Here is a 14,856-nt window from a genome sequence, read left to right as displayed (position 1 = left end):
TCTATGCGGGTAACCGTTTTGAGCTTTGAAAAAGTTGCTCATCGCTCATCTCATCGATAAAAGTTTCAAAAATTTTCACTGTGATAATATACTACCAGTACATCTAATATATACATATATATATATATATATATATATATATATATATATATACAGATGTTGAGTTGTGTTTTGGTGTTGTCATCTGTTAACAATACAGAACCAGAATCAAATAAAACCAGGAAACATACTAGGACCACAGCAAAGATGGCTCAGAAACCTCTGAAAGTTACCAAGAAAGTGAAAGACCCACGTAGAATCACTAAAAAACAAAAAAATTTAAGAAAAGCTGCTGTATTACAGATTAAATCAAAAAAGAAATCTTTACAGCATTTGAAAAAATTGAATAAGGCTTCTTCTTTGACTGTCGCCACTGAAAGATTGTTATCTTCAAAAGTCGGTCATTTGGAATTATTAAAGGGTACTCGTAGAGAACTTGAAAGATCAAAAGATAAGCAACTATACGAAAAAAAAATAATCAAATATTGTTTCCTTCACACTGAAGATCTGAACTTCCTCCCAGCCTCCGCATTTACAACACTAATTTTATAATGGATACAATACGTCCGAATGGCAGTATATATAGTCATCATGCATAAGTATATATTTTAATAACATTAATCAGCAAATATAGGCATTCTATTGCATCTTACGTAAAGACGAGAATATCAGTAATCTTCGCAAGCCGCAAAAAATGAAACACAGGCATATATCGAACTCTTGCTAATATCATGTGTAACAAATAAATGTTAGTTTATAACACTGGATGAAACCTATTTAATCGATCTGCATTATATTAACTCATATAATGCAGCAACCCGAATATCATTAAAATTACAAGTTCAAAATGTCTGATTTTGATGGAAAAGTTAAGGAATTAATTACATCCAGTGAATTCTTTCAATTCTCAGCAAGTTGGTGTCCAGACTGCGTTTATGCAAACTCTATCTGGACTAAGTTTCATGTATCAGATAAAGTTACGATTTTCGATATTGGCTCCCTCCCAAAGGAAGAACAAGAACAATGGAGACAAGCTTTTCAACGAGTTACAGGTAGCAGAAATTTACCAACTATTTTCGTTAATGGTGTAATTTGGGGCACTGAATCTGAATTGCACAAATTCGAAAACAATGGCTCTATACAACAAGAACTAGAAAAGATTAACTTACTTTAATACGTTTAATATGTATTTGTACAAGGGCATATGCATAGGATTGTTATATATGTATAAAGGGTTTGAAACTTATGTAAGTATGAACGAAATAATTAAAATGAAGTTTATTGTTTATCATTTGGAAACGAAGTTTTAAATGTTGTCGTTTCTATAGTAAAAACCATCCTCATCCTCAGTAAGCATGTTCTCCACAAATGCTGGTTTCTCTTCTTTGTCAGAATTATATATGATTATACCATTGTTTAATGCATTTCTTTTTTCATTTCTTTTATAAAAATACAATACCACAAATGTCCACAAACCATATATAGCACCAAAAATCAAACTGGATATATACCCTGTTTTGAATCTTGGCGAATCGACAGTAGGCCAAACCAGTGTTGGGATCCATGCGTAAGTCGACTGAGATACAGAATAGATCGCTATCCAAGTGACAGCTTTGATTTGAGGATCGAATCTTAGGAAATCATTGATAAATGTCCAAAGACATGGCGAAGCAGCAACACTGAAATATGTTAGTAAAAATGCAAACCATTTTGTAGCAGCAGAGACGTCCCACTTAATCAAAATGGCGCATGAGATAGTATTCATTATTGCAGCGAATACCATAAATATCCATTTGCATCTGAAGAGATCTGCACCAAAAGAACATAAAATGACATAGAAGAAGCCCAGTGAGGCAGGAAGAGCGCTTAATTGGTTGACTCTTGAAATTGAATAATCAGGGTTTGCTTTCAACCATAGTGAGTACGCACCACCTGTTGAACCAAAATTATTCCAAGAACAAGCATCAAACACGACAAGAACCCAAAATGTAGAGGTTCCGAATACTTTTTTCCAAATGGAAAGATCCCATAGTTTCTTCAATTCCTCCTTTGGGACAGCATCTTTAATATTATTCAATCTATTTCTTGTCCTAGCGATCCTGATTTCTTCATCAGTGAGAAACAAAGAATAACATTTCGATGGAACCCCAGGAATGACAAAGAAGCCAATGATAGCCGTTGGCAACGAAATAGCCACTGCATCAATGAGGAACATCCAACGCCAACCTGCTATACCATGCACTCCATTCAAAGCATCATATATTTTACTTTGCAATAGACCCGATGTCACTGTGCCTAATAATTGACCACAGTAGAACATGCATACTCTTGAACTCAGTTCATCTGGAGCGTACCAACATCCCAAAATATACTGCGAAACTGGATAGTAGGCTGCTCCAAATGCATTCAAGATGAACCTATATGCCCTTAATTCAGCTAGGGATTTGGCTCTGTAGCATGCAAAAGTGAACCAGGTCCAGCCCATATCCATACAAGGCAGGATAATATGGGCTGGGAATCTTGGCAACAAATACATAAACGGCAATTGGAATATAATAGACCCGACATTTGCAATGGTGGATGTGTATATAAAGTCGTTACCTTTCATATGTAGGTCTTCTTTCATTCCTGAGACATATGCGTTAGTGTAGTTTGATGTATCGACCGATTTTGACCAACAAAGCATTAGGAAATAGAAAGCAATGACCATGTCAAGCTTGTAGAGCAGATGTCTTTCAGCTCGTGATTTTTTGGAATGATTTGGATAAAGAAATTCGTACCATGCACCACGCTTTGTGTTGCGATAATGTTTGTTTAATCTATACTCGTATTCGTTGAAGTAACTGTACCATCTCCTGTCTTTCTCATCTCTCAACTCGTAAGGAAAGTTTTTCTTCAATCGCAACACTGAATCATTACCATCGAATGATGTGACTTCTTCCTGGATTGCAATGGAAAGTTTCTTAGTTTGGTCTTCCAATGAGACTGTGTCAATAATCGATACTTTTGCAGAGGACTGATCACTGTCCGTGTCATCGTAGACATCTGAAATAATTCTCAATCTTGGTAGAAACTGCATATCGAACAAGTGACTGCTGTGATTCTGATCTGTTAGTGATCTCTTAATATGAATGGATTGGAACCTCTCGAGTTATGGTCTAAGATGAGGAATATGCTGTGCTTATATATGAATCTCAAGAATTCATTTTTGTTGGACGACGTCGATGAGTCAAAAGCTGGTTGTTGTTTTGAATGACCTAGTCGATAGGAATGTCCACTCATGAATTGCATGTTGTTAAATAGATCCAATAAACAACCACCACAGCTGCTAGCAGCTGTGGTGGTTGTTTTGCCAATAGAACACTCTGTTGGAAATCTGAAAACTTTTGGACATTGAAAATATGACGTTTCGTGCGAACGGACATCCATGACTACGTGCACAGTTAACATGATGGTAGTCATCATCAATTGACTACCAGAGAGTGAGGTTCGATCATACCACACGAAAAACCAAGAGCCCAAACCAAGACGAGTCATCTTCCCATGACTCGTCTGCACATCCGTTACCCCGACTCCACATTTACTGACGCGCGCATTTGCTGACGCGCAGTTGCTGACACATACCGACTCCGCTCGACTCCGCTCCGATCATCAGCACTCCAAGAACGCTCTCCTGATGCCGAAACCTGTGTGCCCCCAGAGTGGCGGGATCACGAACGAACGATTTCATAAACATAATCAAAAAAGCCGCGGGCCACCATCACATTTGCCACCGTCGCCCTAAATTCTCCAACCGCGCGCCGCAAATACAAAGCGCACGCCACACAGAGCCCCGCCATAAAAATTTAATCGCGCAGCGCAACCACCTGAACGAGAACAATGCGGGAACCGGGCCGCTGAGTGAATTTCGGTCAGGATCTTGGTTTCCCCGGCCCCAGACACCACCAAACGAGAGCAACGGCAGGCTGCATCTTCCCGGGTCAGCCAGGCAGGATTCAGCCTGGGCGAGCCTAGGAGGCCCGCCTGCGGCTAGTGGGAGCAGGCCCTCGTGTTTGTTTCCTGTCTCTGCCGACGCGTTGGGCGGGAGCTGTTGACTTGGACACAAAACGTCCTCTTCCGTGTGGAGGTTAGGCTGGCTGGATGCATGCACCTTTAACAGTCGACAGCTGCTAATCGTTGGCTTCAGGACCCTGTGTGTTGAAGAAATTACAACCGTTGTAATCTCGCTATTTCTGTCGTTCCCGGTGGTGCCAGCCACTTTTCAGAATCATTTATCGCGCGCGAGGCTGGCACTCAGCTGTCCATTTCCACCCGACCCTCCCCGCCAGGTTTTGGACATATACTACTGCCCAACAACTGCTTCATCCATGCGGTGGTGATGATTGAATGGCTCCTGGTTTACAGATGTACGTGTGCCACAAGCAAACAACATTAATACTACCAATCCAAAAGATAGTGCTATATCAGATACAATGCAACAAAGGTTGGCAGGAGCAGGAGCAGGAGCAGGAGCAGGATGTAGAGCTGTATAAGGTTATGCTCACCGATCCAGCTAGTCGTCCCCACATGTCTGAGCCTTGTTGTTTGGTTTGCCATCCACAATAGCCGCAAGTGCAGAATGTTGGAAAGGTTCCTGCGTACATAGCAATTCATGCAGTGAAGCAAACACAGACATGCCTTCGAAAGTTTCGACAACAACGTCACTGAACACATACTGGATAATTATATACACATGTACACTTATGTATAAATACAGCTCAAGATTATTTATTTCATGTATACACAGGCTCTCTCTCTCTTTATGCCCTCAACATTTATGTTTGCATTATGTTCCGCGATGCGAACTTGTAAACGTACACCACACAGCGAACAGATTATATCCAGGTTGATTGCCTTTCAATACCTTTCTTAATCCCTGCTATGACGCTGACTTCGACTTATTCAGCAACAGCTGCTACCGTGTCCGGTGTCCGGAGTCCCACCGCAAATAAGATCACGCTACCTCCAATTTCGTCGTTCGACCACACCATCAGAAGTGCAGAGTACCATCATGTTCCCATCAACCTAGCCTTACAGTCTTTGTCATCTTCTGGTCTCAGTACGCCGTATGGGTCGTCAAGACAGAACTCCGCCGTCTCGCTAGACTCCACCTTCTCTCATGACACAGTTGCCTCCAGTGTCGTGTCATCGATGAGTAACTCCTCATATTCAGCTAAATCCAGATCCCATTCATTGTTATGCCTACCATCGACAAAGAATGGATACCAGGGTGCCTTCCAAAAACACAATAACCAATTCATATTGAGTAGTAGCGGTTCGTCAGAGAGTCTCGATGGTCAGAATTCAATTGTGTCGCCAGCATCAGTGGACAATAAAGTTTCCAAAAAACAAAGAAAGAAGAAAGAGTGTCAGATATGCCATAACTTCTATGCCAATTTGTCGACCCACAAATCGACCCATCTGACACCAGAAAATAGACCACACAAATGTGATATCTGTGGTCATGGGTTTGCGAGGAATAACGATCTTATTAGACATAAGAAAAGACACTGGAAAGATGAATTTTCTCTAGGTACTGGTACAAATACACAGTATAAATACTCGGACACTGAACCTTCAAAGGAAATCAAATTCGATCAATTGAAATCGTTACACTCAATTAAAGGAAGTTTCAGATGCCCTTTCAACTCTACGCTGATCAAATTAGATATGGAGCTTTATTCGTACAAGTCAATGGATTTGAATTTTGATACTTCAAACTGTCATCAAACTGGTATATTCTCTCGTTGCGATACTTATAAAAATCATTTAAAAGCTTTACATTTCGAATATCCTCCAGGAACTAAAAAAGTTAATAGGTCAGCAGTAGCTGGAAGATGTAGACATTGTGGTAAAAAATTCCCAAATGTCAATTACTGGTTGAAAAATCATGTAACCAAAACATGCGGTTACTCATATCATTAAACGATAACCTAGTCATTCAAAACCTTTATTTATTCTTCAAACATCCAATGACACCCCCCCATAACATTACATAAGGTGTCACATATTTTTGCAGGGAGAAAAACATACAAATATACTTTTATTATACTTTGCATATATAAATCATGATATAGATTATCTCTATAGCAATATTTATTTTAACGAATTAATGTCAAATCAATCAAAGTTTGTATTTAATAACTATTTAAGTTAGATATTACAAAATCGACCGGTTGATTCTGTGTCTCTCAGCAGGATAGTATCCATCCCGCTTGTATAATTGATTGGTACTCTAGTATGCGAACCAGATCTATATATAGAAGAAGTTGAGAGTTCAACACCATCGTAGAATTCCATACCATAGCTTACCGAGATAACCCAACATCCAAAAGTTTTACGCAACGTTTTGAACATATTCAACAACGTAGAGTAATGTGCCGTGTTTTGTTGTATATTCATGTGATTATCATGAGCAAAATAGGAGATGTTATCCACTATTATACCTGATAACTGTTGTTTGAAATTAACAGTTTTAGGAAAGTGGCAATATTTTTCTAGTGTTTCGATAGGGTTTTCATTTAATTTGGAGAAAAATTTCAGTATACCCTCCATATTTAAAATGTCACTAGAGTTTAAATAGTAAACACCAACTTCGTTATTCTCAGTACTGTCAGGTTCGGGTATTTGACTATTCTCGTGACTTGTGGTCTCACCATCAGTTTCACTATAACTACTTCCCTTTACATCAGAAGCTATATATTCCTTATTCAGTAAATATTTCTTCCATGCTGAGATAATATCTATAACTAGAATGCATTTTTCGTTACCTTTACCATCAGCTTGTAAATTTTTAATACAACTCTGAGCTAGACTGCATTTGAAGTTCGATAGTTTGAATTCATGTTCTATCAAATGCAGATACTTTATTTTATCCAAAATTAAAGATAACGACACAGGATTGTTTGTTATATTGATTTCATTCTTCTCTAACTTAATAAACTGTTCTGTTGGATTCTTAAAACTTGATAATTTATACACCCTACAGTTTTTAAGTACATCCATTCCCCATTAAAAGTAGAGATCTCAGTGACCTGGAACGAAAATATACTAACACACTAATGCCATAAGTCAGCTTCTGATTAATAGTTACTTCAAATATAAATAAAGCAATTGATGCATTAATTAAATATTAAAGTTAATGGTGTTTCTTCATTTTGTTGGATTCCGATTTATTGGCGGCCGTCAAGTGATAAGTTGTAAATTAGAAAATGTAAACTTAAGAAATGTCAATGCAAGTTAATCTTGTTAGTTTTAAATAGATATCGATTAATTGTATATAAAAATAACGAAACATCAATTATTATTGATTGCGACTGATAGACCCGTTAATTGGTAGAAGATAAATAACTGCGAGATAGCTTCAAAACTAAAAATGAAATCAGCTTTATACTATGCTAGATTTGTTTTATTCATCATTTTACTGATGATCTCTGCGTTATATGGTGCAATTGTTTCTGTAATTTGCACACTTGTCAACAAACAAGAGTACTCACAATATCTATGTGCTAGATTTTTTTATTTTGTAATGAAGAACTTTTTTGGTATTGATGTCAAGGTCATTAACGAACAATATATATCAAACCTACCATACATTGTTGTCTCCAATCATCAAAGTACCTTGGATATTTTGATGTTAGGTAGAATGTTTCCGCCTGGATGCACGGTTACTGCCAAGAAATCTTTGAAATGGATTCCATTTTTAGGTTGGTTCATGTCATTAAGTGGAACTTACTTTCTAGAGAGAACTAATAGAGAAAAGAGTGTCGCCACTTTAAACCGTGGTCTACAAGCCGTTAAAGATGAAAAGAAAGCTTTGTGGATTTTCCCAGAAGGCACAAGATCTTACACAACTGATTTAGAGATCTTACCATTCAAGAAAGGCGCATTCCACTTGGCTCAACAAGGGAAAATTCCAATTTTACCAGTTGTTGTCTCGAATACGTCTACATTGATGAATCCAAAGAACGGTGTATTTAACAGAGGTTGCATCACTGTTAAAGTCTTGGAACCTATATCAACGGAAAACTTGAAACCTGAAGATGTCGGTACCTTCTCTGAAAAAATTCGTGAAAAGATGTTAAAGGAATTAAAGGAAAATGTTGGCTATTCCGAATACATTAATGATACCAATATTCCTGCAACTATTGACAATAAGAAGCATAGCTAATGCTACTTCGAATAGCAATGGCAATTACTATTCAATGTGATCTCTTATAAATAGACATATTTTCTGTAGATATGAATATAAATTTAGCTCCGTTACAAAGATATATACTGATATACTTGTGGATGTTAAAATAAATGTATGACGCATTTGGAGAAATGGATTTGTGGAACACTTCTTAAAGGTTGACGTTCTTTAAGGTTGGGAAATAAATTTCAAGTAGTTATCAATCTCATCTTGTGAGCCTAACCAGACCGACGACTTGTCGTGGATGTTCTTTGGGACTAGATCCAGAATTCTTTTACCTTCGTCATTAACCGCTTTACCACCCGCTTGCTCGACCAAGAATGCCATTGGGAATGCCTCGTACAGCAACCTTAATTTACCATTAGGGGATTTTTTGTCGGCTGGATATGCAAATAAACCACCGTATAGGAAGGTTCTATGCATATCAGCTACCATCGAACCAATGTATCTTGAAGAGTAGTTATTTTCGCACGTTTTCAAACTATCTATGAACTTCTGGATTTTTGCATCCCAGTGCTTCGTGTTTCCCTCATTTATGGAGTAAATGCTTCTTGAGGATGGCAAACGTAAGTCTGGTTGTGTCAAAATAAACTCACCTTTTTCTGTGTCCAACGTGAAACCATTGACACCCGCGCCAGTGGTCAACAACAGATGAGTCGATGCACCATACATAGCGTAACAAGCGGCAACCATATCGTTCCCGGACCTCAGCACGTCCTTAATGGAGCCTTTGGAGCCTGGCAAAAGTCTAAAAATGGATACGATTGTCCCCACGGAGACACCGGCGTCCAAATTGGAAGAACCATCGATGGGATCGCAGCAGACTGCGTAACCTCCCTCGGCGTTGTTGAAGACAATAAGATCCTCCTGTTCCTCGGAGACCAGAACCTTGACGTTGCCAGACCCTTTCATTGTGTTGATGAAGATTTCATCGCCGAGCACGTCTAGCTTCTTTTGATCGTCCCCAGTTGAGTTTGAAGTGCCGGAGAGCCCAACCAAGTTGATCAGCTCTGCCTTTCTGATTGTTTGGGAGATGAATTTGAATGCGAATTGCAAAGCGTTCAGCAACAGCGTGAACTCGCCTGTTGCGAATTTTATGTCCTTCTGGTTGTCCAGCAAGAATCTGGACAAGGTAATGATATCTGTTTCGAAGTTTGATTCAGAGAGACGTCTCAAGTCGTTTTCTAGTAATGCGGGCATGTGTGATGAGTACAGTGGTGAGTACAGTGGTGGTATGCTCTACAAGAAGTGAACAAGATGAGTATACCGCGAACCGTTGTTAAACGAATCAACCGCAGTGTTTATATATGTTTGGCCTACCATTGGCATCGCGGTCACAAACCAATGATAATGCAAAGAATAGTGTTGCGTTTTCTGATTGTTTGCATGAACCTTGCCGACGTCTTCTTGTACACAATCCTTGGATTTAACCTTCTCTGTTTAGTGATAAATCAATGCCAATTGACACATAAACTTGTTCCTTAAGACCAGAGATGCAGAACAGACCCCTCTTACTGCCCACCTCACCGCATACACCAAGACGAAATGTGGGGTGAGCAGTAGCCCATTAGCCGCGTTCAGAAACAGGATTGGGCTTAACAGTGTGTGTTGTGTGGTTGGCGCTGGCGATGGGCGGCAGAATGGGGCCAATGCCCGAGGAACGGCCTACGATTTCCGATGCCCCGCATCCCCGGGGCATCGCCCCGGGGTTTTTACGGTGTCATTTGTGCCAATCACTGCTGTTGTTCGGGGACACCCGGCTCGGTCGAATGGAACTGAAGCCCCATCACACTATCCTAACACCCACCGCTCTCAACCGTTGCAGTCGCCCCTTTCGCGGGACCCAAAACACAAAAAGAAAAAGAATATAAGCGTCACGTGCGCGCACGTGACGCCAAATAAATTTCATGCACGTGACTGCACGGGTAACTCCCCCCAAGCCTGGCCAGATGCCTCCCGGCCAGACCGCATCCCCGGCCTGTGGTCACCTCTGTCCCTGTCCCATCGCAACGCAACGCAACGTTTCGTGTCGCGACTCGCTGCACTTTACGCATCCATCGCATCGCATTTCTTATGGGGACCCTGTCTGGCTCTGCGTCTTCGTCGCTGTTTCCAACGTGGTTCTCTTCTCATTGCAGCCGGCAAAAGGGACACACTGAAAAATTTTCGTCGCGTCAATCTGCCAGCTCCAATCTGCTCCCACACTTGTTTATCAGTGCATATGTGAAACGCGAAACTATTACCACTCAGAACGCCAAAATTACCACGGTTATTATGGCGTTCATGTCCAACATATTCAACACACACACACTCACTCACTCACTCATATATATATGCACATGTTTTCATACATATGGTTGTGTATGTTTCAAGTCCAATTCCAATTGTTCTGGTCCAATCTTGAATGATAGAAAACTGACTGCAATTGGATTCAAATCGCATCTACGAAATAGCTTATAGCTCGCATTCGCTTTCCTCACGCAGCAACTAATTGTTACACAACTATGAAAGGTTTAATTTTAGTAGGCGGTTACGGTACCAGATTGAGACCCTTGACGTTGACTCAACCAAAGCCTTTGGTGGAGTTCGCCAACAGACCAATGATCTTACACCAAATCGAGGCTTTGGCCAATGCCGGCGTCACCGACATCGTCCTAGCTGTCAACTACAGACCAGAAGTCATGGTTGAAACTTTGCAAAAATACGAAAAGGAATACGGTGTCTCCATCACTTTCTCCGTCGAGACCGAACCATTAGGCACTGCTGGTCCATTGAAGTTGGCTGAAAAGATCTTGAAGAAAGATAACTCTCCATTTTTCGTCTTGAACTCTGACGTCATTTGCGAATACCCATTCAAGGAACTAGCCGACTTCCACAACGCTCACGGTGGTAAAGGTACCATTGTCGCCACTAAAGTCGACGAGCCTTCTAAGTACGGTGTTATTGTCCATGACATTCAAACTCCAAACTTGATTGACAGGTTCGTTGAAAAGCCAGTCGAGTTCGTTGGTAACAGAATCAATGCTGGTTTATACATCTTAAACCCAGAAGTCATCGATTTAATTGAAATGAAACCAACTTCCATCGAAAAGGAAACTTTCCCAATCTTAGTCGAACAGAAGTCGTTATACTCTTTCGATTTAGAGGGCTTTTGGATGGATGTCGGTCAACCAAAGGATTTCTTAGCTGGTACTGTCCTATACTTATCTTCCGTCGCCAAGAAGAACGAAGAAAAATTAGCTAAAGGTAGCAACATCGTCGGTAACGTCATTGTCGACCCATCTGCCAAGATTTCTCCATCTGCCAAGATCGGTCCAAACGTCACTATCGGTCCAAACTGTGTCATCGGTGATGGTGCTAGAATCGAAAGATCTGTCATCTTAGCCAACTCCACCGTTAAGGAACACTCTTTAGTTAAATCCACAATCGTCGGTTGGAACTCCACTGTCGGTAGATGGTGTAGATTAGAAGGTGTCACCGTTTTAGGTGATGACGTCGAAATTAAAGATGAAATCTACATCAACGGTGGTAAAGTCTTACCTCATAAGTGTATTTCCACCAACGTCCCACAAGAAGCTATCATTATGTAGAATTGTATCAAATTTAATAGAGAAAAAATGCACGCTTCCCATATAAGTAAATACATAATGATCAAATGAACAATTAATTTTCAATTTGCCAAAGAATAATTTAAAATAATATTTCACCAAAATAGCATATATTGTATAATTTTAATATCTAATTTCAAATTTTAAATGTAATATAACATTATTGTTACAACCGTTTATTAAGGTAAATATAAATATGCTAATGATCAAAATAAATGTATCTAATGCTTCTTTTCATACTATCAAATGCTTATGCTTCGTTCATATTTTCACTAGTCAACGATGTTAAAATAGTATCAAGGTTATTATCGACTTCAACTAAATCAATTGCAGTGCCTTCACTAATCATTTTTCGATATTTATGAATCTTACTGTTATCTTGGATTTTGTTTATTATCTTTCTAATTAATATTTCTCCCTCTTCTTTCGCTTCTTTATGAGAAGCAAGTATCTCATCTCTATCATGGATTTTATCTAACTTACCTTCATCATTATCTTTTTTAACTTCTTTGATGATGTCATTAAACAATTTTGATTTTTCTGTTCTATACTGGTACTTTAGTTTGTTTTGTATAACTTCCTTATCAATTTTCAATTGTTCTAACTTTTTCATGTTTTTGACTAATACTTCTGGTATTTCATTTATATTTGAAATTTTTAATATTTCAGCAGTCTTAACATTAACATTTTTAATAGATTTCGATACATTGAATATATTCTGCTGTAAAGATTCAACAACATCTTCACTTTTTCCATATGATTCATCATATTTTTCTGCTAAAGTTTTAAATAAATTAATAACTTTCGGTAAATTTTCAGATATAGACTTAGATGATTTAGATTTGAATTGGCCATTCTTATTCTTAATCGACGCCTGCAGCGATACAAATGATTCAAATAATTCATTATCTTTTAAGTTTCGCAATTGTGATATTGTCCTCACATCTTGACCTTGGCTATTGATTATATCCTCCGAAGACAAATTTTCATTGTTTAATATACTCTTTAATGCTCCATTGTCTACCAATGTCTTGTAAAATAAAGTATCAGCATTTTTTGCAGCAATATGCAAAGCAGTGTTCCCATTAGAATCTTTACAATTAAGTAATTCTTCAATTTTATATTGTGGAGAATAATCTTTGACCTTAGATAAAACTAAGTCAAGATAGTACATGGCGGATGGAGTGGAAGATTTTCTCTTTACTATATGATGTAATATAGTTTGTCCACTGTTATCAATATCAAACACAGTTTCATGCAAAAGTTCAAATATTTTCGGAAAAGATCTTCTTGAGTAACAATTGTAAAACATGACACTCCTCATCAGAGGAGTCTGACCTTGTGAGTTAACTGATCTAATGCTGGTGCCAACATTATACAATGCTTCAACAATAGGAAGATTACCCATGGAACATGCCCAATGAAACGCAGTATGGATTTCTGGATCGATAGGAACATCAATGTATGGAGCACTATTTTTTGGCGGGTTCAATAGTTCTACAGAAATCTCAGTATTAGACTTCATATCAGTAGATGTAAAGTAATCCACTAATCTCGATAAATAAGTGTTCACTTCATCATTAATATCAGTGGTTATATTTTCAGTTGCTTTGTGATTTGTGTATCTAGGAATGGTAGATATAACAGGAGATGTGCCAACACTGTATCTATTATCAAAAGGTGCTGCATCATTTAAGTCACTGGGCGACGATGGTAGAGTCGGTGTTGATGCATTAGGTGAATTCTGCAAGAATGTATGATCATTATCCATGGAATATTGTCTATTTCTTGTGGTATCGCCTTTCTCTTCCGCGTGGTAGTGGTTAACATCATGTTCAAATGGTTTGTTCGTAGGTAAATATGAAGGTTGTTCAACATCACTTGATAAACCATCATTTAAGTCTATTTCTTTGAATTGCTGATGGTCTTGAATAAGTTGATGTTGAATAATATTATCGGGCTCTACCGAAAGTTCAGTGTTAGAAGGCATCTCATCAATAGATAAGGATTTCCCATTATTTGAAATGTAAGGCAATTGGTTGGTATTTATTGTTGAACTTGGGATATGTGGCTTCACTAATAATGCATCATTAGATTGTGCTTCACGCTTAGCCTTTGCTGTCAACTTTCGTTTTGGTTTTGCGACAACTTTTGGAGTAGTGGAAGCTGGCCTACCTCTTTTCTTTTGAATTTTCACATTTGTATCCAGTTCTATAGGTGGTTGATTTAACGTTGTTGTCTTTGCAGGTAGATCGTTTAAGCTTTTGGCTCTCAAAGCTTTGGCTTTCGAAGCATGATGATGTTTTGGAGCTGGCGGTGGCGGCGTTTCACCTGCCGCCTGCTCGAAATCAAATAGGACCTTCAATTCATCATATACCTCAAATTTCTGTGCCAAACTGATAGCAACGGACAACGGCACCCATGTACCTTGATATTTACCAAAACCACCTTGAACTTTTTCATGTGTTTCTTGAATAACTTCTTTTTCTAGAATCCTAGTTCTCTTAGCTTTTGCAAAATTGGCAGTCTTTAAAATATGAGTAGCATTGACCCATCCATCTTTCTTCCTTTTCATAACTGAACCAGTAGAATGCAGAAATTCATACACATCTACATTGGAATATTTTGCTGAATAAATTTGATTCGACATTATTATTATATGTACCTTTATCTCTCTCTTTCCCTTACAGACTCGATAGTGATACAAACGGTTTACCAAATAAGAACCTAGTGTATCTTAATATTTAATAATATTATAACTGATGCTGAGAAAACACAGAAACCCTGAAATGATCTTGTGTAGATTCAAAGTCTGTTTATTGCTATAACCGAGTAAAACTGACAACAAGATTCTGCACCGTGTATGCAGCTATTTACTTCTCAATGATAAGATAGAGAGGTCATAGCAATATAAATACTTATAAATATTATAACTACATATTTACACTTAGTATCTTTAATTGTTGTTTTAAATGC

The 14,856-nt window shown here is 38.5% G+C and overlaps 9 protein-coding genes across 9 annotated transcripts; 5 read left to right on the top strand and 4 right to left on the bottom strand.

Moving 5' to 3' along the window:
* Nucleotides 1-246: 246 nt before the first annotated feature.
* Nucleotides 247-591, top strand: TPHA0B00960 (uncharacterized protein; the record flags this gene model as incomplete). The annotated part of the gene is made up of 1 exon (XM_003684154.1): nucleotides 247-591. The coding sequence occupies one exon, from the start codon at nucleotides 247-249 to the stop codon at nucleotides 589-591; it is 345 nt and encodes a 114-aa protein (XP_003684202.1).
* A 295-nt stretch (nucleotides 592-886) lies between these two features.
* GRX8 (glutathione-disulfide reductase GRX8) lies at nucleotides 887-1,213 on the top strand (the record flags this gene model as incomplete). Its single annotated transcript, XM_003684153.1, has 1 exon — nucleotides 887-1,213. One exon carries the CDS (start codon nucleotides 887-889, stop codon nucleotides 1,211-1,213), a length of 327 nt encoding a protein of 108 aa, XP_003684201.1.
* Nucleotides 1,214-1,345: 132 nt separating this feature from the next.
* Nucleotides 1,346-3,118, bottom strand: VHT1 (Vht1p; the record flags this gene model as incomplete). The annotated part of the gene is made up of 1 exon (XM_003684152.1): nucleotides 1,346-3,118. The coding sequence occupies one exon, from the start codon at nucleotides 3,116-3,118 to the stop codon at nucleotides 1,346-1,348; it is 1,773 nt and encodes a 590-aa protein (XP_003684200.1).
* A 1,841-nt stretch (nucleotides 3,119-4,959) lies between these two features.
* STP3 (Stp3p) lies at nucleotides 4,960-6,003 on the top strand (the record flags this gene model as incomplete). Its single annotated transcript, XM_003684151.1, has 1 exon — nucleotides 4,960-6,003. One exon carries the CDS (start codon nucleotides 4,960-4,962, stop codon nucleotides 6,001-6,003), a length of 1,044 nt encoding a protein of 347 aa, XP_003684199.1.
* A 228-nt stretch (nucleotides 6,004-6,231) lies between these two features.
* PSY3 (Psy3p) lies at nucleotides 6,232-7,083 on the bottom strand (the record flags this gene model as incomplete). The annotated part of the gene is made up of 1 exon (XM_003684150.1): nucleotides 6,232-7,083. The coding sequence occupies one exon, from the start codon at nucleotides 7,081-7,083 to the stop codon at nucleotides 6,232-6,234; it is 852 nt and encodes a 283-aa protein (XP_003684198.1).
* A 370-nt stretch (nucleotides 7,084-7,453) lies between these two features.
* Nucleotides 7,454-8,248, top strand: TPHA0B00910 (lysophospholipid acyltransferase family protein; the record flags this gene model as incomplete). Its single annotated transcript, XM_003684149.1, has 1 exon — nucleotides 7,454-8,248. One exon carries the CDS (start codon nucleotides 7,454-7,456, stop codon nucleotides 8,246-8,248), a length of 795 nt encoding a protein of 264 aa, XP_003684197.1.
* Nucleotides 8,249-8,440: 192 nt separating this feature from the next.
* FBP1 (fructose 1,6-bisphosphate 1-phosphatase) lies at nucleotides 8,441-9,472 on the bottom strand (the record flags this gene model as incomplete). The annotated part of the gene is made up of 1 exon (XM_003684148.1): nucleotides 8,441-9,472. The coding sequence occupies one exon, from the start codon at nucleotides 9,470-9,472 to the stop codon at nucleotides 8,441-8,443; it is 1,032 nt and encodes a 343-aa protein (XP_003684196.1).
* A 1,304-nt stretch (nucleotides 9,473-10,776) lies between these two features.
* TPHA0B00890 (mannose-1-phosphate guanylyltransferase) lies at nucleotides 10,777-11,862 on the top strand (the record flags this gene model as incomplete). The annotated part of the gene is made up of 1 exon (XM_003684147.1): nucleotides 10,777-11,862. The coding sequence occupies one exon, from the start codon at nucleotides 10,777-10,779 to the stop codon at nucleotides 11,860-11,862; it is 1,086 nt and encodes a 361-aa protein (XP_003684195.1).
* A 268-nt stretch (nucleotides 11,863-12,130) lies between these two features.
* On the bottom strand, nucleotides 12,131-14,530 carry MBP1 (transcription factor MBP1; the record flags this gene model as incomplete). The annotated part of the gene is made up of 1 exon (XM_003684146.1): nucleotides 12,131-14,530. One exon carries the CDS (start codon nucleotides 14,528-14,530, stop codon nucleotides 12,131-12,133), a length of 2,400 nt encoding a protein of 799 aa, XP_003684194.1.
* Between the last annotated feature and the right edge of the window lie 326 nt (nucleotides 14,531-14,856).

This window comes from Tetrapisispora phaffii, chromosome 2 (assembly GCF_000236905.1).
Source record: "Tetrapisispora phaffii CBS 4417 chromosome 2, complete genome".
NCBI classification, from domain to species: domain Eukaryota; kingdom Fungi; phylum Ascomycota; class Saccharomycetes; order Saccharomycetales; family Saccharomycetaceae; genus Tetrapisispora; species Tetrapisispora phaffii.
Note: the sequence above shows the minus strand (reverse complement) of the source record. Positions and strands in the feature narration are given on the sequence as shown.